A 26114-nucleotide genomic window follows, 5' to 3' on the forward strand; every position below is an offset into this window, starting at 1 on the left:
AAGAGGCTTTATATGGAAAGAATAATATAGGAAAAGTAATTAAATGACTCTTTACCTGATTTCTGGCCTTTTATACCTGAAATTCTATTTGGTATTTGTTTAATTTATATAAATGTTACGTACTACACATAATATTTTACCTCTTTTTCACTTGATGGTGTATTTTTGAGATTTATTATTATTATTATTTTTTTTTTTTTTGAGACCCAAGTCTCACTCTGTGGTCCAGGCTGCAGTGCAGTGGCATGATCTTGGCTCACTGCAACCTCTTCCTCTTGGGTTCAAGGGATTCTCCTGCCTCAGCCTCTCGGGTAGCTGGGATTACAGGCACGTATCACCATGCTCAGCTAATTTTTGTATATTTAGTAGAGACAGGGTTTCCCGTCTCTTTCCCAAAGTGTTGGGATTACAGGCGTGAGCCACTGCACTGGGCTGAGATTTTTTCTTTTGTTTAAAAAAATATGTAGCTCTAGCTCAATGGTTGCCACCAGGGGGTGATTTTGTCCTTCAGGGGATATTTGGGAACACCTCTAGCCATTTTTGATTGTTACGACAGGAGGTAGTCCTGATACCTGGTAGATAGAGGCCAGGTTTGCTGCTAACTATCCTGGAAAGCACAGAATATCCTCACAATATAGAATTATCTGGCCAGATCATGCTGATGTTGAGAAACCCTGGTCTATTTCTTTCCTTTAATCTGTGGAACAGTCTCCCCTCGACAGCATATACCATATTTATTTTCTCCATTCCCGTCCTGATGGACATTTAGGTTGTTCCAATTCTCTGCTGTGATGACAAGTGTCGAAAAGAACATCCTCACCAGTGTCTGCGTATGTGTGCCACAGGGTTTCTGGTAGCTGTGTTTTCTGTTCTAGGAATCACTTCCAAATGTCACTCCAGAGTGGCTGGACTCTTTGCTTCCACAGCATCACCTGGGATTCCAATTCCATGTGTCTTTACCAGCGCTTGGTATTATTTAACTTTCACATTGTTGCCAATTTGAAGTTTAAAATAATAGATTATTTGTAAAATTTTGCATTTCCTGATGGCTAGTAAGACCAGCCCATAGGAATCATTCACACCCCAAATATTCTAGAAAACTGGTGAAAATGTTTTTTGTCAAGCACGAGCCACTTCATTTGGTTTTTCCCTACGTCTTTGATGTGTATTATAAAACCGCACATTTTAGGGGACTAGGCTTGCCTGTTTCCACCAGTAGAGGTCACTGTCCCTCAGTGGTTCTCCACCAGTATGACTTTTGACCTCTCTACTCTCCCAGGGATTATTTGGCAAGGCCTGGAGCCATGTTTGATAGTCAGGACTGTGAGTGTGCTGCTGGCCCCTAGAAGTGAGAGGCCAGGGATGTTGCTAAGGCCCTGCAATGCACAGGACTGCGACCCCCTCCCCCCTCCCCTCCCCCTCCCCACTCCCCTCCTCCTTTCTCCTCCCTCCTTTCCACTCCCCCAACCCGTTCCCCCTCCCCTCCCCTTCCCCGCTCCCCTCCCTCCTCCCCTCCCCCAACCCCTTCCCCCTCCCCTCCCCTTCCCCCTCTTCCTGCCCCTCCCCCCTCCCCCCTCCCCCCTCCCCTCCTCCCCTCTCCCCTCCTCCTCCCCTCTTTCCACCAACAAGAAAGAACCATCTGGCCCAAGTAATAATGCCAAGCTGGAGAAACCAGTGTTGTCTTTGAAAGTAAGACTGTGACAATCTCTATGGTAATAAAGACACCTATTAACAATGACAGATATTTTATTGCAGAAACTGGGGAAACTGGGGAGAAGCATGCCTTCTGTCCCGAGGGAGAAGGCAGGAGTGAATTGGCAGGGGAAAGGGAAGGGTTTTGGGGGAGAGGGGAGGTGGGCCTGGGGCTCGCAGAGTGGTCGGCTGGAGCCCTGGGAAGTGCTCTGGCGGGGCCGGTGGCCGGTGTGGGGGTGGAACTGGGGTCAGCAGGCTGAAGGTGCTGAGGGCTGGAGGCTCAGGAGGTGGTGGCAGGGGCCTGGCTCTCGGAGCCGGGCAGCAAGCTGGGTGTGCTCAGAGGCGCATGGCCGGCAGGCGAAACTCCTTCTGGGCGCAGGCAAGCCTGAGGCTTCGCGGCAGTGCTGCCCGCAGGCCCAGCGCTCCTGTGGTGGCTCTGCGACCGGGCACCTGGCGGCCACACTTACTGCAGCGGGGCAGGCGGCCGCCAGGGAGAAGTGAGACGATGCTGCATCTTTTCGGAGACACTGCTGGCTCAAAGTGGGGGCATCTTCTCAGCAGCCCAGGTCTGGGCACAAAGGCACGGGCCACTCCGTTTCTCATCACAGCCCTGAAGGCAGATGGCCTGGGTGCCGGGTTACCTCTGCGCTCCGGCGGGGCGATTTTCACGGGCACCAGGCTGCGGACGGGCTGGGGGTGGCGGGCATTCAAAAGCCACCGCTTCATGAAGGCCAGGTGAGCCTGGGAGTAATCGGGCCAGACGTTGCTCAGCAGCTGCGGCCTGTTGGGAAAGCGCCTCCAGGCCTCGGGGACCATCTCCCTCCGGATGCGGGCGTAGTCCCGGCCAGGAGGAGCGGTGGGGAGGGGCCGGGTGCGGACCCAGCGGTTCCCATGGAAGTAGATGACCTTGCACTGCTCCTGGGCCTGGGAGCGGATCAAGGGTCTAGACCGCTGGGAACAGTGCTTCCGAGTTGGGCGCGGCTTCTGGGCCCAGGGCCAGCCCAGGAAGCGGCTCAGGTAGTTGCCCATGAGAGCGGGGCAGTGGGTCGGGCCTTCCAGTAGACACTGGGCTGCCAGAAGTTTCAGAAATCTGCGGTCAGGGCCAGAGACCAAGTGTCAGGGCTCAGTGACCGGTGACCGTTGGCGTAGAAATGTCTGAAAGCGCACGAGGCGCCGTGTGCGGGGTAGGTCTGGCCACGAGGTGTCGCACGGGGCAGAGACCACGCCCACACCAGAGCCTCATGGGGCGCAGATGCAGTGGGGGTGGGTGGCGCCCCATGCCGTCTGGAGGACTAAGGCGGCTCAAGCCTCGGTCCTTCCCACTGATGGTCCCAGACACTTAGCTCTGGGCAGAGGGGGCTGGCAGCTGCCTTTACTTTTGAATCTGACATTTAAAGGCAGAACATAGAAGAATTTCTGCCAGGTCCGTTGGCTCATGCCTCTAATCCCAGCACTTTGGGAGGCTGAGACGGGCGGATCACGAGGTCAGGAGATCGAGACCATCCTGGCCCACATGGTGAAACCCCGTCTCTACTAAAAATACAAAAAATTAGCCGGGCGTGGTGGTGCGTGCCTGTAGTCCCAGCTACTCGGGAGCCTGAGGCAGGAGAATTCCTTGAAACTGGAAAACGGAAGTTGCAGTGAGTCGGGATCGCTGCACTTTAGCCTGGCAATAGAGCAAGACTCCATCTCAAAAGAAAAAGAGACTTCCTGAAAACTGCAGATACCTGTTGACAGAAGGGTGCTCTCTTTGATTAGTGTGAAAATGATCACAATACACTTGGATGCTCTAAACAAATCCTTTACTCATATCTGTTTCTCTAGGATGGATGTTAATGTTGCTGTTTGCAATTTTGCTCTTAGGCAAACCGGGAAAGCCATCAGGTTTTGTTTTAGCACTGGCAATGTTGATTTTATGTGGACTTTCCTTTAATTTCCTGAGTACATCCATGTACAGATTATCTCTCTCTGAACACTAATATCATTTCTCCCCTTTCACTTTTAATGGTAATACAGAGGAGAGTGAGTCACATTTCCAATTTGCAGTTGAAAAGTGTAACTGCAAAACAAAGAGCTCAAATATTGCTGGTGAATTGATTATAGTGCTTAAGTTTGGAGGTTTGTTCAAGGCGATGTAAAAGAAACTGTTTTTGAGAACTTTTTCCTCAAAAGTACACACAGAAGGTGCCTTTTGGCTTGGCCCCAGTGCTGCGGTGGAAGAGAGACAGTAGATGCACACAGAGCAAGTATTGAATCATGAAGGGGCACAGATTCTGTCTGGATCTGAGAAGTGAAAGGCTGAATGGGCAGGGCACTAAAAAGAGTTTAATGAGAAAATACCAAAGGCTTCTGTGGTTCAGGGAGGGCCAAGCATTGGGAAAACGGGGGCTGTTACCAACCGGTGATGGAGAATTAGATCCCTAATGCTCTCCACTGACTATTATTATTTTTTGGCAGATTCCCTATTATTCCCTGTAAGGAATGATCCCCAAGTATATGATTTTTGAAACAATGGGAATTTTCTATATAATTTTCTTCTTACTGAGATCATTCTTCATAATGGTAGAAATGACATAATGAGTGAATGGTTTAATACCATTTGGTATGATATTCTTCTAATATATTTTTTCTTTCCACTGTTTGCAGAATTTCCCATGTCCTACTTTGCAATGTAACCCAGAGGGTATCATTCTGGTTCGTGGTTACAGACCCTTCAAAAAATCACACCCTTCCTGCTGTTGAGGTGCAGTTAGCCATAAGGTAATCACCCTTAAATATGCCTTCTATGGTCAATCAACTTGCTGATTAATTCAACTGTTTTTAAAAATAGATATTGAAGAGTTTTCTCTGTTTCACATGTGAGTTATTTATTAAAATGTCAAAGATTTCATTTTGTTAATTTCTGTAAGAGATGAATATAGATCAGTGGTTCTTGTCCAGGGGCAATTTTACCTTCAAGGAGACATTTGGCAATGTCTGGAGACATTTTTATTGTCACAGCTGGAGGGGTGGTGGTACCACCAGCATTGAGTAAGCAGAAGGTAGGAACCCAATAGCTTCCCTTTTTCAGTCAATATATAGTCTTTACTTTAAAAATATAATTTTTTTTTTTTATTGAGATGGAGTCTCACTCTGTCGCCCAGGGTGGAGTGCAGTGGCGCGATCTTGGCTCACTGCAACCTCTGCCTCCCGGGTTTGAGCAATTCTTCTGCCCCAGCCTCCCAAGTAGCTGGGATTATAGGCACGTACCACCATGCCTGGCTAATTTTTTGTATTTTTAGTAGAGGCATGGTTTCACCATGCTGGCCAAGGTGGTCTCAAGCTCCTGACCTCATGATCTGCCTGCCTTGGCCTCCCAAAGTGCTGGGATTATAGGCATGAGCCACTGCACTTGGCCAAAAGACATAATTTTTTTTTTAAATGGTAAAATCATGACTCTCATACAAACTAAACATGATTACTGTAAAAATTTTATTATCTCATTAGTTAATGAGGACACTAGTAACATGTTAAAATCATTTTCAAGGAGACTTCAAGAAATCACCCATATATAGAAAATGAAGAATGGCAAAATGCGTTTACATAAAGATGCATCAGTCTATTTTTCAGACAGTAACCAATTACGTTCCACTAGACACAGTTCATTTGATTTTGTATGGACAGGAATTATTTACATTATGTCAGTTTTCAAGAACTTATGGATTTGTAAAATAGCTCAAAGACCATAAGAGATGGAAATTGCCTAGAAAGGTGCTTTCAGTAGGACAATCGGGAAAAAGTCCAGTATTCTGTTTTGCCCATTTCAAGTATTTTACATTTTTTCCCAACAGTTGCACTCCTCCCCTCCTTCTGATCATGAGAAACTCAAAAGTGAAATGAATTCTTGACTTCCAAGAATTAGGAGGATGCAACTTGTACTTCTTTTAATTACTGTGCATTTAGTGTGCATCAAAACTTCAAATACCACACGTGATTGATGTTGGGCAAAGGTATACTGGAAAAATTAGCTCAGGAAATAAACTAGAATAAAACAAAGTAACTCTCCCCACAAAAAATTTACAAGTTACGGCACACGTATGTTCATAGCAGCCCTGTATACAATAGCAAAGACCTGGAACCAACCCAAGTGCCCATCACTGATAGACTGGACAAAGAAAATGTGGCACATATACACCATGAAATACTATGCAGCCATAAAAACCGACAAGTTCCTGTCCTTTGTAGGGACTTGGATGAATCCAGAAACCATCATCTCAGCAAACTGACACAAGAACAGAAAACCAAACACCGCATGTTCTCACTCATAGGCGAGTGTTGAATAATGAGAACACGTGGACTCAGGGAGAGGAGCATCACACACTGAGGGCAGTTGGTGGGGGCTAGGGGAGGGACAATGGGGGGTAGGAAGGGTGGGGAGGGATAACATGGGGAGAAATGCCGGATATAGTATGCACCTGTACAGCAACCCTGCATGACCTGCACATGTACCCCAGAACCTAAAGTAAAAAAAAAAAAAAAAAAAACAAGTTACTGAAGTACATATTATTCTTTTTACCAAGGAGGAATACCTAGTGGATTTTAGCTCTTTGTAAAATGTTAACACTTGGGATAATGAGTATATAACCAATGCCAAAGGTTTTTGTGAACATCATCTATTTCTTTTGCTGAAGCAAAGGCACTGAAGATCTATGCCAGTGAGGAATGGTTGAATGTGCCCTAACAAGAAAGTTTGAACTAAATTGCTTCTTCACTGCTACTAAGAAGACTGTTAAGACTTTAACTACTTAGGGAGTAAGAATTATAAATATAATTTACGTTAAAAAAAGTTTATTTATGTCTTATGATCTATGGGGGCTACAAGGAAAATGAAGGCACTGGGTTAAACCAGGCCTTTAGTTGATGGGAGGAGGAAGAGTGAGTGCTTGGGGAGTCTGGGAAATGTTAATATAAAGGAAACAATGCCACAAAAGAAAGATAGAGTGAAAAAAAGGAGAGTGAGCTCACTGCAGCCTTGAACTCCTGAGGTTCAAGTGATCCTCCTTTCTCAGCCTCCTGAGTAGCTGGGACTACAGGGATGTGCCACTACACCTGGCTAATTTTTATTTTTATTTTTTTTGTAGAGATGGGATCTTGCTATGTTGCCCAGGTTGGCCTTGAACTGGTTTCAGGCGATCCTCCCACCTCAAACTCTCAAAATGCTGGGGTTATAGGCATGAGCTACTACACCCAGCCAACGCCAATACTTTTTGAGTAATTATTATTATCTCTCCTTTATAAATCAAGAAACTGAGGCTCAGGGAGATTAACTGATTTGTTAAGGCCACCATGCTAGAAAGAAAGAGTGAGGACTTGAACCTAGGCATGCTGCCACCATATCCAGTGATTTTTCCTGTTGACCAGAGTACACAAAGAACTAAAACAGACATCTTAAAATTGGTTGGTCATTCCTTTACACAGAGTGCTTAGGGTGAAGGTCTGGGAAGTACATGAATATGTTCACAACGAAATGTCTATTTCAAATGTCCTAGCAGGAGAAGCTATTTAGGAAGTGGGGATAGCCAACAGAAAGAGAATTACAGAATTCAAGTAAAATACTTGAAATGGGCAAAACAGAGCACTGGACTTTTTACTGATGCAGAGTATACATGGTATGAGGTAAAGAGTGACCAACTAATTCCAAGATGTCTGTTTTAGTTCTTTTGTGAGGGCCTGGCCTAATTCAACACCACTCTTGGCTGAAAGATATACATGATGCTTGATGCCAACTGATGATTCCAATGGTGGAACAGATTTAATATGTACCTGAGCTAGAACTTCCAGTCAGTCTGAGAGGTGATAGAATACATTCCAAGCCTAGAGTGAGAAAGTAACAAAGCGTTAATGAACCAGGAAGATAGAATGAGAATGCAGAGCAATTTTTCATTTTCCTCTGAGTTACATCTTAGCAGTGGGTTTCATTATTTTGTGGAAAAGTTTGTGTTCTCAGATGATCAATATTAGGTTATGACAAAGGGAAATATTCAATTGTTTGATAAAAATGACTTTTAAATTATCCCTTGCTGTAGATTATTTGGCTAGAGTTCGCTCTCACATCCATGAATAATCATGCCTCAGCATAGATTTTTATTTACTGAAGGAGGTCTTTCCTGATAGCCTGGTGCTGGCCTGCAGAGATTCTCAAGCTGTACTGTCAGGCTGTAGACTTGGGCTATTCAGTACCGTAGCCACCAGCCACATGTGGTTATAAAGCAGTTGAAGTGTGGCTAGCCCAAAGTTAAATGTGCTCACAGTGTAAAATATAAACCAGATTTCAAAGACATAGTACAAAATCAAATGTGGAGCCCCAGCCTGGACAACATAGCGAGACCTTGTCTAAACACACACATATACACACACACACAGAGCCAGGTGTGTTGGTACACAACTGTAGGCTTAGCTACTTGGGAGATTGACACAGGAGGATTGCTTGAGTCCAGGAGTTCGAGGCTGCAATGAGACCGGCAATGATCATGGCTATCTCAAACAAACAAATAAACAAACATAAAATATGCAAAGCCAACTCAATACTGATTACATGTTGAAATTATATATTTTTGGATATATTAGACAAAAAATTTATTATTAAAATTAGTTTCACCTGTTTCTTTTAGTGCAGCTACTAAAAAATTTTAAGTCACACGAGGCTGCATTATATTTCTGTTTTCCAGGGCCGCTCTAGAGGTAGATAAAGTCAGCTTGCATAGTACGAATTCAATAAAGGTCATAAAATATCTCCAAGGACTCTCCAGTTTACAAATTCCAGTTAGAAATTCACTTCTTTTGTTTTAATTAAATAAGTCTTTGCTACCAACCTCTCCTTAACTGCCACCACCACTAAAAATGTACATATTTCCTAGGAAAAGTAACATTTTTCTAAGCTTTTGAACTCCTAAACTATTATTGCCTTTAGTCCTATGGAACTATTTGCAGTCTGCTGAACAAGTCTTACTTTACCATGTCTCCATTCCTATGCTCACTACATACTTTGATCTAAAAAATTCATACTTGTCCCTCGAAACAGAGCTCAAAAATGGCCTCCATAGCAAAGCAGCTCTGACTTCTCTCTATGGTGTTCTTGGCCTTTCCCTCTGCTCATACTGTGCCCATATTTGCCTGTTTCACGGAATATTTTGCACCACACTGTAGTTGTGGATCTACTAGTCTGTAACTCTTCTAGACTATAAGCTCTTTGGTATTTTAATTTCATGTTCTATCTCTAGCATCTAGCACAGTATTTGATATTTAGTAAGTTTTTGGCAAATGTTTGTTGAATTGATGATAAAAAAGATCAAGATCAAGTTGATGGATTTGAAACCACTCCTGATTCATGTTTTCTTTTTTGCTTCTGGTTTTCTTTACTTCTCATGTTCATCACCCATATTTTACATGTAATTTTACTTTTGGGGCGTGTGATATTTATGTAAGTGACCTTAAATAGAGCTTTGTCATTCTAATCTAGAGGGTACTCACACAGGACAGGTGAAACCCAAAGTGGGGCCTAGCCCATGAGGGTTCTGGACTTTTCCCAGGAAAGAATTCAAGGGAGAGCCAGAAGTAGAAGAAACCAACTTTATTGAAGAGGCGGTATTACAGCACCAGTGATGTTAGTGCTCTGTGACTGCTCCTGCAGAGCAGGACTACCCTGTAGGCAGAGAGTAGCAGCTCAGGGCAGTTTTGCAGTCATATTTATACCCACTTTTAATTACATGTAGACTAAGGAGCAGTTTATGCAGAAATTTCTAGGGAAGTGTAATAACTTTGGGGTCATCAGGTCATTGCCATGGAAAGGGTTGGTAACTCCCAGGTGTTGCCATGGCAATGGTAAACTGACATGGCACACTGGTGGGCATGTCTGATGGAAAGCTACTCCCCCAACCCAGCTCCGTTTTAGTCAGTCCTCAATTTGGTCCAGGGTCAGAGCCCTACCTCCAGAGACGAGTCCCTCCTCCTACCTTACTACCTCTCAGGAAATAAAACATGGTGGACAGAGCTCAAAGCTCAGGACATCTGGATATTCACAACAATGGGGGCAGCAGTGGTTACATTGGCATCCCTCTGGCAGCCAGCACTGTAACTTAAGAGAAACTGACATGATTGCCCTCAGCAAACTTTCTAGTCAACTTGAAGTCTCCTGCCAGGAGGATGCTTTGTTTATAGAGATATTTATAATCATGGAGAAACAGGTTTGTACTTGGTCTTAATAGGATTTTTCTGTCTTATTTTGTTCATTTTTAATTATCACTGCATTTTAGAATGAACAGGAACCGGATCAACAATGCCTTCTCTCTGAATGACCAAACTCTGGAATTTTTAAAAATTCCTTCCACACTTGCACCACCCACGGACCCATCTGTGCCCATCTGGATTATTATATTTGGTGTGATATTTTGCATCGTCATAGTTGCAATTACACTACTGATTTTATCAGGGATCCGGCAACGTAGAAGGTAAGATATTTAAAGGGAGTGATTGAAAGAGCATTTTCTTATTTTCTCATGACTTGGACAAATCAGGAGAGGATTTTCCTCTGGCTAAAGATAATGCCTTAAATTTGAAACTTTGAAAAAATTGATTTTCAAAAGTATCACTTATGCTCTTGTCTTTAGATATATTTTAGAGTCCGATGTCCGTTACTTAACTAGGCTTCTTTCACAACTATCTTTCCCTCTATTCTGTACCACATAAATGTTTCATATCCAGACTTGACTTTAGTATCTGTGTTGTGATTTTGTAAGCTGGATATAAGGAGCTAAACAAACTTTTTGGGTAGGCAGAGTTAATCTTTGGTAGTCATCCACATCCAAATGCCAGCAGTTTCATAGTTCCATGCCTCCCTACCTTGGCTTACCTCTTCTTAGCCCAGTGCATGCAGGCTACCATCTTGTCCCAGATGTCTTTGTGCCTTTTTATACTTCCCTCCCTTTGATAGACACTCATCCCTAGTGTGCCTATGATACTAAAAAGAGCTGTGTTTCTCATGGCCTTTAAATCAACTCTCAGCATCAGAATCACCTGGAACATTTGTTTAACATATAGATTCCTTGGCCCTATTGCAGACCCACTAGATTAGAATCTCTGAAGGGATGCATTTTAATGAATACCCAGATTATTCTAATTCATTGAATTTGAGAGCTTTCAATTTAACAATCTATAGGTAGATTTTCACTTCTTGAGCTCGTTTACCTAGATTCTGGGGGCACTTGAAAACTTCTGTGGGGCACTTGCAAACTTAGATGTCTAAATTATTGATACTGCTTCAAGAGGGAATTTAATACCTCTAGGGAAGTTACTGAGGTAGTGGAGAAGAAGAGGAGACAGGATTTCTCAGCATGATTTTGTTTACCAGTACCTCTAATCCAGTGGGGAAGATAGAAAAATCCTCAGCTTTTCACTACAAACTTTAATGCTTCTAACCTTCCCTTGTGATACTATGGAAAAGGAATTCTGGTAAGTGATAATTACAGTGTCATGCATTTGAACACAACAAGGACATGGTTTTCAAAAGTGTTGGTTCCTACATGGGACATGTGGGATGTGTTTCACCAAGTAAGTATGTGTTTGACTAAATGCTCCTCTTGAAGTTTACTACTTTCCATATGTTTCACCTAGTAACTAACAGAAGGTAATAATTTTAATTATTGGGCTTTGTAATTTTATTCGCAAATGATAGGTAAAATGCTATGAAATAAATTTTCTGTCTAGTCCTCAAATTAAATTCAGAGATTAGGATCAAGTTACACTTGCCTGATTTTTTTGATGATTTTGGCTTGTTTTGGTTTTTCTTTTGAAAATATTAAGAAATATTCTCATGCAATGATTGAATACCTATGTTTAATATTTTTGTTTTGTATTAATCTTGAGATGCTGTGATTCTGTCTTCTAACAACTGTAACATTAGTGAATTTACTCCATCTACTTGATTTCTAATTTCCTCACTAGTATAATGTAGCGTAGGAGTTAGAAGAATGGACTCTGGAGATAGATTGCTTGGTTTCAACGTATTTATCTCTTAGATTCTGCCCTTGTATATAATCCATTAACTGTACGGATATCAGGAAGCATAATGAGTCAGGGAAACCAAACTTAGGAGAATATAATTTGTGGTGCTAGAGTCAAGCTGGTTAAGTTTATTTTTACTGTTTGTAAATAGATAACTTTTCTAGAGTGACAGTGAGGTGTACTGGAAATAATTAACTTGGCGGGATAAAAAGAGTTAATACATAGAGTGCTTAGAGTGGTATCTGGCACACAGTGAGTGCTCAATAAGTGTTAGCTGTTACTATTATTTTATGGTCTTTCAGCTAGTTTGTGCTGGGATCAGCTATCTCTTTCCTTCTGAGCAGATTCTGCAGTAATATAATAATTGGGTGTGTAGCATTATAATCTGTTGCCTGGGAGAGGTGAGGCTGTTGTCACAGCCTTGCCTTCACAAATTTATTTCATGTTCAAACTGGGAAAGCAGATGGACAAATCTCTTGTGTAAACCGGGAGAGCATCAATAATTAGCAAATATAGTCAGGAAAATTAAGACAACCTTCTGAAGATAAATTGTTTGTTGTGTTTTAAGTTTGACACAATTTGTGGTGGGTTTCTCCCGGACAAAATGTTGCTTCAAATGCAAGGAAAGGGTGCAGTTTGAAGTGAGGAGAGCCCTGAAAATTACAATAAAAGCCCTTTCTAATCATGGAAAAGATAGGATTGACCCCAAAACCTTTAGTTTTGAGGAAGATGGTCAAAGGAATGTTCAACAATCTAATCCATACATTAGATAATAATGAACATAGTTTGTGTGGTACAAAATCATAAACTTAGAAGACCTGGAGGGACCATGGGATTATCTAAGTCACCATTCTGCTTCTATGGAGAAGAATGCCAGAGTCATCTAACATATATATATTTAAACTTACTATTGAGGAAATTTCTCAGCAAAGCTTTAACAATTCAGTTATCTTTGCCAATAACACTATTATATTAATTATTCAGGGACACTGAGAGTGGCAGTGGAGCCCAAACTAGGTAAACTCAAATACCAGTTATGCCCTTTACCTGTATAATCTTGGTTGAGTCACCTGATTTCCAGGGAATCTCAGTTTCTCCATCTGCAATAGGAAGATGATGTTTCACAGGGCTTTCATGAGGACTGACTGACATAAATATGTATAAAATACCTAGGGTATAGTGTGCACTAAATAAACAGTAATTATTATTATCCAAGATCAGCTTAACCTATTGCTATGATTAAGAGGTGCTGGGAAAGGATCTCTTTTCCACCAAGATATTGTGGAAAGTATCTTGGTATTTTCCACCAAACTGTAGAAACTTCTCCAATTCACCAACTCATTGCTTGGGATTTTATTAAATGCTTGTTTTATTTTATTAAGGTTTTGTTGACAAATAAAAATTGTATATATTTGTGGCATGTAAGTTGATGTTTTGATATATGTATGTATTATGAAATGCCTAAATCAAATAATTGACTGAAATGGCTAAATCAAATAACATATTCATTACTTCACATACTTATTTTAGGGGATGAGATCACATACTTAATTTAGGGGGTGAGCATTTAAGATCTACTCTCAGCAATTTTCAAGTACGTAATATATAATTATTAACTGTAGTCATCATGCTGTACAGTAGATTGCCCAAACTTATTCCTCTTGTCTAACAGAAACTTTGTATCCTTTGACCAACATCTACCCCTACCCATGCCAGCCCCTGGCAACCACCATTCTACTCTCTGCTTGTGTGGATTCAACTATCTTAGATTCTACACATAAATGAGACCATGTGGCATTTGTCTTTCTGTGCTTGGCTTATTTCATTTAGTGTACTGTTCTTCAGGCTCATCCGTATTGTCACAAATGTCAGGATTTCCTTTTTTTTTAAAGGCTGAATAATATATCATTGTACCACATTTTCTTTATCCATTCATTCATTGATGGACACTTAGGTTGATTCCATACCTTGGCTGTTGTGAATAGCACTGGGTTGAACATGAGAGTGCAGAAATCTCTTTGACATAATGGTTTCAATTCTTTTGGGTATATACCTAGAAGTGGAATTTCTGGATCATATGGTAGTTTATTTTTTATTTTTTGAAGAACTTCCAGACTGTTTTCCATAATGGCTGTACTAATTTACATTCCCTGCAGTAGTGTCCCAGGGTTCCCTTTTCTCCATATCCTCACCAACACTTGCTATGTTTTGTCTTTTTGATAATAGGTATTCTAACAGGTGTGAGGTGATATCTCATTGTGGTTTTGAATTGCATTTCCCTGATGATTAGTGATGTTGAGCATTTTTTTCATATACTCGTTGGCCATTTGTATGTCTTCTTTTGAAAATTTTCTATTCACATCCTTTGCCCATTTCTAAATTGGGTTATTTGTTTTCTTGTTATTGAGTTGTTTGAGTTTCTTATATATTTTTTGATGTTAACTCTTTTGCTGTGCAGAAACATTTTACTTTGGTGTAAATTCCGTTTGTCTGTTTTTGAATTTGTAGTTGTGCTTTTGGGATCATATCCAAAAACTCACTGCCCAGACCAACGTCATGGAGCTTCTCTCGTATGTTTTCTTCTAGTAGTTTTACAGTTTCAGGTCTTATGTTTAAGTTTTTAATCTATTTTGAGTTGATTTTTGTATTTGGTATGAGATGACAATCCAGTTTCATTCTTTTGCATCTAGATATCTAGTTTTCCTAACACCTCTTATTGAACAGATTGTTCTTTCCTCATTGTGTGTTCTTGCCACCTTTGATGAAGATCTGTTGACCATAAGTGCATGGATTTATTTCTATCCTTGCTATTCTGTGCCATTGGTCTAAGTGTCTCTGTTCCATTGGTCTAAGTGTCTATTTTGATGCTGAATAAACACTTGTTTTAAAATGCAAATAATCCTGTGAGGTCTACTGGTCACCACAATAGTGGTGAATTGGTTAACCAGCTCTCTCTCTAAAAAATACCCTGATTTGTAGTATTTGCCAATTTCTCATCAAGGCTGAAAGATTCTGAATATTTAGCAATCAGCCCTTGAAAACCTGTACCACCCAGATCTAGTACATTGCTACATCTGCCACCTCTTTGTGAAATACCTAGAAGAGGTTGCTCCTCTATTGCCCTCTAGTTAAGAATAGCAGTTTGTGGAAATGAGAGATTCGCTGAAGGAAAAAAGTTGGAAAAGTAATTTTTTAAAATTTGAGGCAACAATTAGGGAGCAGAACAAGTGGGAAGGCAACCAGGATGAACTGCATATACTTCACAATAATGTCTCTACTAGATTTAGTGTCTAGCACAGCCTAGAAGTAGATGTATTGGCTATATGGTCAATTTTATGATGGTAGTGATAATGATGATGGTGTTAGTGATAATGGTTATGATGGTGATGGTGATGGTGATGAAGTTGATAATGTGATGTGTGTTTTCATGGGAAGAGCACTGCACTAAGACTCTTGGTTTTGGGTTGCAGTCTCAGGCTCTGGCATTCCTTAGCTGTGTCCTTGAGCAAGTCACATAAGGAAAATGATAATAATACTTTGTTAAATAGTATAGTGATAAGAAGACAAAATCAGAGAAGATACATGGTTTATATGCTAGAAAGTGCTATATCAATTTAACTTACTAGCATGACCATACAAAGCAGTTGTAAAGTGCTAATTTGATATAACCTGGCACTTTGTGGTTTACAGGGAGAGTCATGGACACAGAACAATTTCAGATTTACATGTACATACTAGAATTGATGTTGAATAGACCTTACTTGGATCTAAGGTCACGACTGGGTCTTAGGAAGGGACCTTAACAAAGATCCAAATCCACCCCTACAGAAACCAAAGCCCAGATAAGTAAAAATATTTTACTCCTTTATTGACCATCCTTTCTGTGATAGGAGCTATAGTATGTATTGTGGATGAGACAAACATAGATAACGTGGATGGTCCTTGCCTAGAAGGAGATTAAATCTTATAGTAACAAAGCTGGGTCAAAGACTTAGGACATAGAACCCTAGCTAATGCTCCTAGCTGAGTAGAGTCATTAGTAAATTTGCTTGGTTTGTTTCTAGTTATACTTCTATTCCCATAAGGTCAATAGTAAATAAAAATACATTTGGATTTCCACAAATCTTGTTTCTTGTACAAGGGGATGTGGCTCAGTCAATACTTTTATATGCTGAAGCTTCACATTCTTATGAAGTCTTAATTAAATGAATAAATAACCTTAAAAATAGAGATGTAAATAAAATAAGAAATGTCATAGTGAATATAGCAATTGTTTTTCTTTGCTGTTCTTAAACATACATACCTGATAAAAATCCAATGTAAGTGTGTTGAGTAAAGCTTGGGGAGAGTACATAGAGTTCTAGATCAACTCCTTTCATCAATCTTGTTTCATTCTGAAAGACAAGTTACTCCACATATTTGAGTGTCAGTTCCTTCATCTGAAAACAGGGATGAGGCATGTAGTCATGGCTGAGTGGTTAAGGCAGTGGGTTTGAAAAACAGGGATTATAAAATATGCATAATATTACAGTAAGAATTAAGTGAGATGGTGCATACAAAACACCTAGTCTGATTTCTACCATGTAATAGATAGTTAATATTATCATTAGCGTTATCACTGCTATTATATGGCACATGTAAAGCAACTTGCCTACAGTCACATGATTAAAAAGTAATAGTAACAGGATTTAAAACCGGATAGGTTTGATTTCAAAGTCCATCAATCTCGCTGTGCTGCAATGCCCACCCAATCATTCCAGTAACACTATTGCCCCCAGGAATCACCCAGAGAGATTCTGAGGACAGTCCCAATTCCCCAGTAATTGATTCTGTCCTGTTTGAAAATCATATTTGTCTGTCTTTCTGGCTATTCTTGGGTCTTGACTCTTCAGCTTTTTTTTTTTTTTTTTTTTTTTTTTGAGATGGAGTCTTGCTCTGTTGCCCAGGCTGAAGTGCATTGGTGCAATCTCCACTCACTACAACCTCTGCCTCCTGGGTTCAAGCAATTCTCCTACCTCACCCTCCGCAGTAGCCAGGACTACAGGCATGTGCCACCAAACCTGGCTAATTTTTGTATTTTAGTAGAGACAGGGTTTCACCACATTGGCCAGGCTGGTCTTGAACTCCTGACCTCAGGTGATCCGCCTGCCCCGGCCTCCCAAAGTGCTGAGATTACAGGTGTGAGCCACCACTCCCGGCCGTCAGCTCTATTTTGTTTGAAGGGGGACAGAAATACTCTTTCTGCTTTTGGCACCATTACTTTATCTCAGAACAGAGCAAACCCCATTCCTCAACATTCCCTAGCTCTGAGGGTCATACCTGATACTTCTTTTGTTCCCTCTTTTGCCCCTGTTCTCTGTAAATTTATGAGATATATGAGAGTTACTCACTCTCAAGGCTCCTAGGAGCTCATTCCAGGTATTTTAATCACGGTTTTTTCATCCTGTTCCTGAACTTCCTGACGTTGCAGGAACAGCGGAAGTAATTAACACTCGATTTTAGTTTTCAGGGAAAAGAACTCATGTTTTTAGCAAAACATCAAATCAGAATGATCCAGAAAGATAGTTAAGTTTTATTATTCTTAGTAAGAGCAATGCATAGGTAGTGAGTGAGTCAGTTTATTACAGCAAACACTGTGAAATGTGACAAAGTGATATATTACTGTTAGATAACCTTTGGGCTGCTTATCATGTCCACCAACCAGCAAGTTCCTGACATTGCATTTTGTGAAGCCCAGCAATGCCAGGACTCTGAACAACTGGATCTAAGGTTATAAAAGAACAATATGCACCTAATTTGCCACTGACACAGCTCAGTTTGATGAATTTCCACAGCAATTCCCCTTGGAATCTTTTTGATTGAGATCTTCTTCTTCTAAAGAAGAGAAACTTGTCCTCATTTGTTCACATCTTCCTTTTTAGTTTTTCCCCATTCTTTTGTGATGCCTGAGGAATTATTTTTCCTTGTTGCTGGGGAGGGGGAAGCGAGATTCCTTGTAATGATCACATACATCTAGCTCTTTGTCATTTTTCTTCTAACTCCATAAATACTTTTTTTTTTAACTGAAGAAACTGGAAAATAGACCCTGGCGATCATTATTTCTAAGACTACTATTGCATTGCCACCTACTTCAGAATGCTTCCTTTACTAAAATGTTTGTAATACAGGTTTCATACTTAACATACAAAAATATCAGGGTAAGACTTGGCTGTCTACAATCTATTTATTGTTGTGGAAAATTATTACTCACTCCAAGCCTAGTGAGGAGGGATTTGGGGGGAATTTACATGAGATAGCTATTTTTAATGATAATATAAATAGACACTTGCTACTTACAGATTCATCTTTAGAAGAATCATTCCTCTCTTTTATAAAGCATTAAAATGGGGAGAGGGAGGATGAGTGCATACAATGTTTTCTTTTTTGTTGAGCTATTTTTAGGACAAGGACGGTGTCTCTTCCATAAACACAGTAGGCACTCAAAATGTAGTTGTTAGTGAATGTTGGATACTATGAATGGAAGTGATGTGATTGATGGTTATAGAATGTCATTTTACTTTGCTTTCTGGAGGATGTGGGAAGTAACAATACATTTATCCACAGGAGGAGAAATCAAAGTGTTCTAATCCTCCGGTGGATAATTTCACCTGGGAGGATCCTCTCATCACATTAAAATCTATATCCACTCCAACCCATGCTGATTGCTGTTTGCTGATTGCTGATGCTTGCCATGGCCAGTGCAGTGTCTTTACCCCAAGGATGGAAAAATATAGCAGCCTGTCTTTCCCTAGGTCTCTCGGACCACAACTCTTGACTTACAACCCAGCATTGGGCCAGAAGTTTTATGAATAAATGTTTAAAATGTGGCAACTGCAATTCAGTGATTGCCTATAGTGACTAATTGTGACATTTGATGGTGGCCTATACAATGATAAAATACTTTCAGATGATGACACTTGGATCTACAGAATTGGAATGCTACTTTACCTTTGTTTTAAATGAACAACTATTTGAAATTATTTAATAAACCATTAGCAAAGCCTAAAATACAAGACATATAAGAAATTTCTTGTGCACAAAATTCCCTTCCTTCCTTCTTTCATTTCTTGTGGTAAAGCCCATTCAAGGTCTACCTTGGGCTACTGCCTGAGTAACTTTACCTACAACATTAGTCCATCCATACATACACCTAATTGTTCAATCTATTATTTGTCTATCCATCCATCCGTCAATCCATTCAGACAGCCATTAATTTATCATCCAGCCAGCCAGCCATTGAACTACATTCATTGATTAATTCTTTTTTCCATCTCTCCATCCACCTTTCATCATTTGTTCAGCCACCCACCCATCTTCTATCCATCTGTATATTTATTATCCAGCCAGTCAGCCATTAATCTTCATTCATTGATTCACCCACCCTTAGAGTTGAATGCCTACTCTGTGCTAAGTCCAGGTCAGCTGTTTTGCAAAACATTTTTAAATTTGGGTTTTCCTGATCAGGTTCCTCATTATGAGATTCAGGTCAAAACAAATTAGAGGGGGTGGGGCTGGAACACGTCAAAAACATACATGTGATCTGCTCAGTGTATCACATCAGGACAGACTTGTCAGTTTCTTTCATTGTTGGAAATTTTCACTAGATTTCTCTTTTGGCAAAATACAAGTGTCTTTTTATAATTAGTATTTGCTTATGGGGGTAATAATTTGAGACCATGCGATATCCTGTTCTCCAACCATCTTTCACTGGTTTAATATCCATCGATAATCCTCATCAGAATCAATTATTACTATAGTGGTGATTTTCTGTTCCTATTACTCTTTCTATATTCGTTGACATTCTTTTATAAAAAAGAGCTTTCTCTTTTCTCCATTTTCTTCCACCATATTCTTTAAAGCACATTCTCATGCAGGACTAATAGGAAATTCCACCTCCATCATCACTGGGGCAACTTCACCATCTCCTCACCTGTCAAAGACTCACCAAGGTCCTGAGGGATTCTTATAGTGGTGGGACTCTACCCTGGTCACCACTACAGTGCCCAGCATCTCAGCCAGATGATCTCCTCATGTCTGCTATTTTGGTATTTCCACACATTCCTGGGACAAGAGAATCCTTTGCAAATCCAGGAGCCTCATGCCTATCATTATGCCTCCGTGGTGCCACCATGGAGCGGTGCTCCAACATCCAACCTGTGATAAGCCTTAGGGAAACCCCTCCTTCTTCTGGTTGCCAGAGGCACCCACCTCTTTTTTCTTTTACTGCATGATATCAAGCATAATTTTCTCATTGTCTTAGTCTTTCGCAAAACACAGGAAAAACTTTTGAATTTGAGTCTACAGTTTCCCACACTGCAAAGAAGTATTATAGATCTGCCTACTACTTGGGTTGGGGTCAGCAAGGTCTACAAAGAGTGAAACTATGAGAAATTAAAAAATTTATCCTGTCATATGGAATTTTTGGAATGACCTGGAATTATAACTATTTGAGTTGTAATTAGGAAAAATGTGTTCTGAGTTCCAAAATCGTGACTTGCAAATGAACACAATTATTTTGTAATGAGTAGAGCCAAGCAGCAATATCTGAAGTTTATAGCACTTACTTTCTACAAAGTAATGTTAATTTGCTTTCTGGTAGCTCATTTCTATTTGATTTTCTCTCAACATTTTCAGAACATTAATTTATCCAATCCCATGAGAGGAATTTATTACTTTTAACAATTCAGTTGTTTTTAAGTTATTCTCCTAGAGCTGGGTTTTAAACTTGCCAATTTACTACACGTTTTCTTCACATTATTTTATGCAGTTTGTGTGTGTGTATCTACTCGTGTTCATTCATATACATATTCATCTATATCAATTTTAATATTCTGAATAAGACCACTTGTTTTGATCACTATTATATATCATCTATACAGACTTCTTATCTTGGTAGTATCTTTTCACCTTACCAACTCTTTATGGTCTTTGAAATTTGTTTGAAAATTACACAATATCATTAATTATTTCGTTGTTCTAAGCTTCCTATTCCCCTTCCTGTTCTCTGTGTTCATACAGAAGACCATATGCAGCCATGCTTATGGTCCTTCTGGATGCCAATCACTCTTTTTTATGTGCTTTTAGAAAGAACAAAGAACCATCTGAAGTGGATGATGCTGAAGATAAGTGTGAAAACATGATCACAATTGAAAATGGCATCCCCTGTGATCCCCTGGACATGAAGGGAGGGCACATTAATGATGCCTTCATGACAGAGGATGAGAGGCTCACCCCTCTCTGAAGGGCTATTGTTCTGCTTCCTCAAGAAATTAAAACATTTGTTTCTGTGTGACTGCTGAGCATCCTGAAATACCAAGAGCAGATCATATATTTTGTTTCACCATTCTTCTTTTGTAATAAATTTTGAATGTGCTTGAAAGTGAAAAGCAATCAATCATACCCACCAAGACGATTGAAATCATAAGCTATTGACGACTCAAAATCTAAAATATTTTTCTGACAATATAGTGTATAAATAAATGTGGTCATGCGGTATTTGTAGTTATTGATTTAAGCATTTTCAGAAATAAGATCAGGCCTATATATAAATTTTTTCACACTTCAAAGACCTAAGGGAAAATACATTTTCCAGTGGAGAATACATATAATATGATGGAGAAATCACTGAAAATGGATCCGTTTTGATGATCACATATATCACTCTGTATATGACTAAGCAAAAGTGAGAAGTAATTATCATAAACGGATGGATAAAAATGAAAGTATTGGTATACAGGGTAGAATTTTATCTTGTTATCACACCAACAATTGCTTATATGTTTTCTGAATATCAGCCCCTAATAGGACAATTCTATTTGTTGACCATTTCTATAATTTGTAAAAGTCCAATCTGTGCTAACTTAATAAAGTAATAATCATGTCTTTCTGATCATGTGACTGATTGTGGTCTGAAATTTATTTTCACACTGTGGAACATAGTCTTGTTTTTATTAGTTATCTATAATCTGCTCTACAGCCCTAGAAATGAATTGTTTTTGTTCTGTGTATCCTTGTTTGAAGACTCCTTGTAGTTTTTAGGTTGATTCGATTTCCAGATAGGCCATGAATAATTCTAAATTCTAAGAATGATGATTATACATTTATTAATGAAAATAAAAGTTGCTACTCAGTTTCCCACTGCTATCACCCATAGTTAAGATCACGGCAGTAGTCTCTAACTCACTTCCCTGCCTCCAGTGTGCCTCCTTGCATACAAACTCTAGCTGCATACAGCAGGTTTATTGGGACATGCTCTCAGGAGATACACCTTTAAGTAGTCAGGAAGGAAAAGTGTGATGGACAGACGTTAAGGTGGCCCCCATCATTCCCATGTCCTGGTGTTCGCACCTTCATATAACCCCCTCCCCTTCAGTAAGTATGGTACCTGTGGCTTGCTTCTAATGAATGGAATACAATAAAAGTGATGATATGTCACACTCCTGCAATTACTTCTTTATATTGTATCTGAGTCTGTCTTGCTAGCAGATTTGTTTTTGAGACTCTTTGCTGGCTTGATTCAATAAGTGGCCATGTTGGAAAAGTCCATGTGAAAGAAAATGTGGTCAGTCTCTAGGACAGGGGTGTCCAATCTTTTGGCTTCCCTGGGCCAAACTGGAAGAATTGTCTTGGGTTGTACATAAAATATGCTAACACTAGCAATAGCTGATGAGCTAAAAAAAAAAATTCCCGAAAGTGTTTACAAATCTGTGTTGGGCCACATTCAAAGCTGTCCTGGGCTGCAAGCGGCCTGCAGGTCACAGGTTAGACAGGCTTGCTCTAGGAATTGCTGGTGACCTCTAGGCACCAAGGACAGTCTCCAGCCAACAGCTATCAAGAAGCTGGGATCCTCAGTCTGACAACAAGGAAATGAATTCTGACAAGAACTGGAGTAAGCTTGAAAGCAGATATTTTCCCCATTCAAATCTCCAGATAAGAATGCAGTCTGACCTACATTTTGCAGCCTGAGCAGAAGAACCAGTTAGGCTGTGCGCAGACTGTTGACCCTGGACACTGTGAGATGATAAATGCATGTTTTTTTCAGCTGTTAAGTTTGTCGCAGCAACAGATAACAAATAGAGTAGGATTAGACAGATATAAACCTGGTCCTGTTAGTTCCTAATGTAGACATTTTTAAATGGCTTCTCATTATCCTTAGGCTGAAGCTAGACCCCTTAACACAGGGCCTGCTAAAGTTTGACGCCCACTCCGCCTCCACCTCCCTCCCTAACTTCATCTTTCACAAGTTCTCTCTCTTTTCCAGCCAATCATACATAGATCTCTCACTTCCCAGCTTTTGAACAGTCTGTTTTCTCTACACTACCTCTCAGCCACTCTTGTAACTTGTTCTTAGGGTCTTTGTCATGTGAACATTTTGATCTCAGGAAGTCTTTGCCAAACATCCAGGCTGTGTGCTTCTAGAACACCCAAATAATTATACTCATCTCATTGTACTATAATTATTATTTTTAAACATGTTTTCTATGGAGGAAGGGGACCACAAAGGCAAAAGTGTTTTAAGACTCACAAAAGTCCTAATGCAGTCTTGTCTCCATAAACATTTTTGTAACCCACTTCACTTTGCCCTTGACCTCCAACCAGATAGAATTAACTATTGCTTTGTAATTTGATTATATCTATACATTTTTATTTATAATGATTGTAACACTTCATTTTATTTACTTGTTTATATATTTGTATCTTCACACTAAATAAAATATTTTTAGAGGTAGTGTTCAAGTCACTTAGCATAGTGCCTTATCTCTGTTTCCTTATTTTCTCACTTCCTTCTTTCTTTCCTTTATCCTACAGCATGGAGCAAAACCAAACATAATCCATGCTCTTGTGAAGCTGAAAGTCTATGTAGTCAGAGCTCAATAAATGTGTGCTAATAAACAAGCTCATGAAGTGGTAGCTGTTGCAAGCTCATAGTTTCATCCCTTCTGGGAGCAAAGCCTGCTGCTCTCTCTGTAAGTGGAGTTTGAATATGTAGGTAGGATATTTTTGAGTTGAAGACCATTTTGACTTGGGAACCATATGCTACTTAATATTACAGTAGGCTTCCTTATTTTTAGAAAATGAATGAGATTTGACCTGTTGGTTGACAATATGTGACTTACTAAATAATTATTTTCTATCTTATGCTCTTTTGAGTTGTATACTTCAGGAGAATAGTGTGGCTTCGCATATAGAAGTCTTTAACTGGTGAAACATCACCTGAATTCAATCAGCATGTGCTAGGAAGCATAATTCAAGATATGCATTCTCAACAGGGTGCAAATTGTTCTTGGTGGTGAGAAAAAATTTGAGATATTACAGTGGTTTGTAGTTGTATTAGTCCATCCTCACACTATTATAAAGAAATACCTGGGACTGGGTAATTTAAAAAGAAAAGAGGTTTAATTGGCTCACAGTTCTGCAGGCTGCAAAGGAAGCATAGCTACTTCTGCTTCTGGGGAGGCCTCAGGAAACTTCCAATCATGGTGCAAGGCAAAGGGAGCCAGGTGTCTCACATGGCAGGAGAAAGAGAAAGAGAAACCAAGGGGTAGGTGCTGCACACTTTTAAACAACCAGATCTTATGAGAATTTACCCACTATCATGAGAACAGGACCAAGAAGATGGTGCTAAATTATTCATGAGATTCCACCCCTATGTTCCATCCACCTCCTACCAGGCTCTACCTCCAACATTGGAGACTACAATTCAACATGACATTTGATGAGACATAGGTCTAGATCATATCAGTAGTTCTCCAAAGGATCGCAGTACATAAGCAGATAAACAGTATATCTAAGGTATTATAGTTTCATGGGCTAGCTATTATGAAAAAGGTCTAAAAGGCTACAATAATGAAAAGAAGGTCAAGAAACACTGATTCTTGATGTTTCTTATTTTGAAGGGATGGGACAAACCCATTTTGATACAAGACGATTTTCTTCACTGTTTATTCTGATGGGGAGGGAATTTGTTCCACTGGGGACGGTCTGTTCCACTAAACATCCTTGTTGGGAAAGTTTTCTATGCTAGCGGAGATGTTCTGTAACCTTGACGATCAATGCAACAGCAAAATAGAGCTTATATCTCCTGCCTACTGCCTTTGACAAACACTCTGGGTAATTAGAGAGCAGTCAATCATCAACCACACCTCTCACTTTTAATTTAATGATCCTGTAATGTGCCATGAGGGAACACATTGTGAGGTGATATGTACTGGAAACAAAATGTTTTAAAGGAAGTGGAAATATAGCTGTCATTCCAGTTTCCAAGTTCCTAGCAAAAACTACTGGATGAAACTGGAAGGACAGAACTGTCTGAAAACCAATTCACTACAGGAAAAAAAAAATGCTCTGGGATAGTGATATCTGGACTTGCTTCACAGAAGAAATGTAAATGCAGGTAACTTTTTTTTTTTTGGTGTAGTTTCATCATCTATGTTTTTCACAAGAATTAACCATTAGAAAATATTATAATAGAAAAGAATTAAGCAAGTTTTTGCATACAGAATGATAATGATCAGATTCCAGATATCATTCATAGATTATGTACATTTATCATCATTCCTGGATGAGAAATAGGGAATAGGAGAGGACACAGATTAAAAACTGAAAAGCAAAAGGAAACCCAGAGTCCAAATTTTCAGTCCTTATTTCAATTCATGAGGCCCCTTAACATAATATTTTGTTTCCCATTTTGCATCTTATTTTCCTGTATAAAATATTCTCAAGTTTAGTTACATCAATTACATAAGGAAATGCACATTTTCTTTACTTTCTTCTTCCCTTCCTTAAAAATTTATTGAATGTCCCACTACTTTATTGAAGATACCATGCTAGATTTAGATAATATAAACAGAGAAAGAATGTCCTTTAAGGGACCCATTCATTAATTATGATAAAATTAAGTTCATTACTAAGAATATCATTATTTTTAAGAAAATTTTGGCTTGAATGAATAATTTTTAGGTGTTATTTATTAAATCATTCTGCTCTTTATTTTCATAACATTGTTCTAAAAGGACTTTTTATCAGTTACGGGCACAGAATAAGAGCCAATTTATAATGCAAAACATCCATCTTTTAAAAACTATTGTAACACACTAGGGGCAGTAGGGGCAGGCAAGTAGTTGGTGCAAGTCTTTATAGTGGTACTGGGCAGTAGGGGAGAGTTTGGTCAATTAAAAAATGATCAATTGTGTCTCTAGATGTAATTTTTCCATAATTACCCCTTGATGTCACTTATATATTTTTAAAACTGGTGAATACATAAAGTAAATATGAGTGTGGGTGTTGGATGAAAGAAGACATTTAATCAGATCCAGAGAGAGTACTTTTTCAAGTGTCTGATGTCT

General features: G+C 39.7%; 2 protein-coding genes across 3 annotated transcripts in view; one reads left to right on the top strand and one right to left on the bottom strand.

Annotated features, from left to right (window-relative positions):
* Window positions 1-21666, top strand: part of CLTRN (collectrin, amino acid transport regulator) — a 40731-nt gene extending 19065 nt beyond the window's left edge. For both annotated transcript variants that reach the window (XM_064364507.1, XM_012434659.2), the window contains exons 4-6: window positions 4339-4452; window positions 9984-10178; window positions 20854-21666. In XM_064364507.1, the coding sequence (XP_064220577.1) occupies window positions 4339-4452; window positions 9984-10178; window positions 20854-21010 (466 nt within the window). In that variant the 3' untranslated portion in view covers window positions 21011-21666. The remainder of the gene's footprint in view (window positions 1-4338; window positions 4453-9983; window positions 10179-20853) is intronic.
* LOC110569123 (POM121-like protein 2) lies at window positions 2029-3104 on the bottom strand. The gene has a single exon (XM_021674822.2). The coding sequence runs from the start codon at window positions 2719-2721 to the stop codon at window positions 2029-2031; it is 693 nt and encodes a 230-aa protein (XP_021530497.1). The 5' UTR covers window positions 2722-3104.
* Window positions 21667-26114: the final 4448 nt, after the last annotated feature.

This window comes from Aotus nancymaae, unplaced genomic scaffold (assembly GCF_030222135.1).
Source record: "Aotus nancymaae isolate 86718 unplaced genomic scaffold, 86718_ANA_hifiasm-v0.15.2.pri h1tg000058l, whole genome shotgun sequence".
Lineage (NCBI taxonomy): Eukaryota > Metazoa > Chordata > Mammalia > Primates > Aotidae > Aotus > Aotus nancymaae.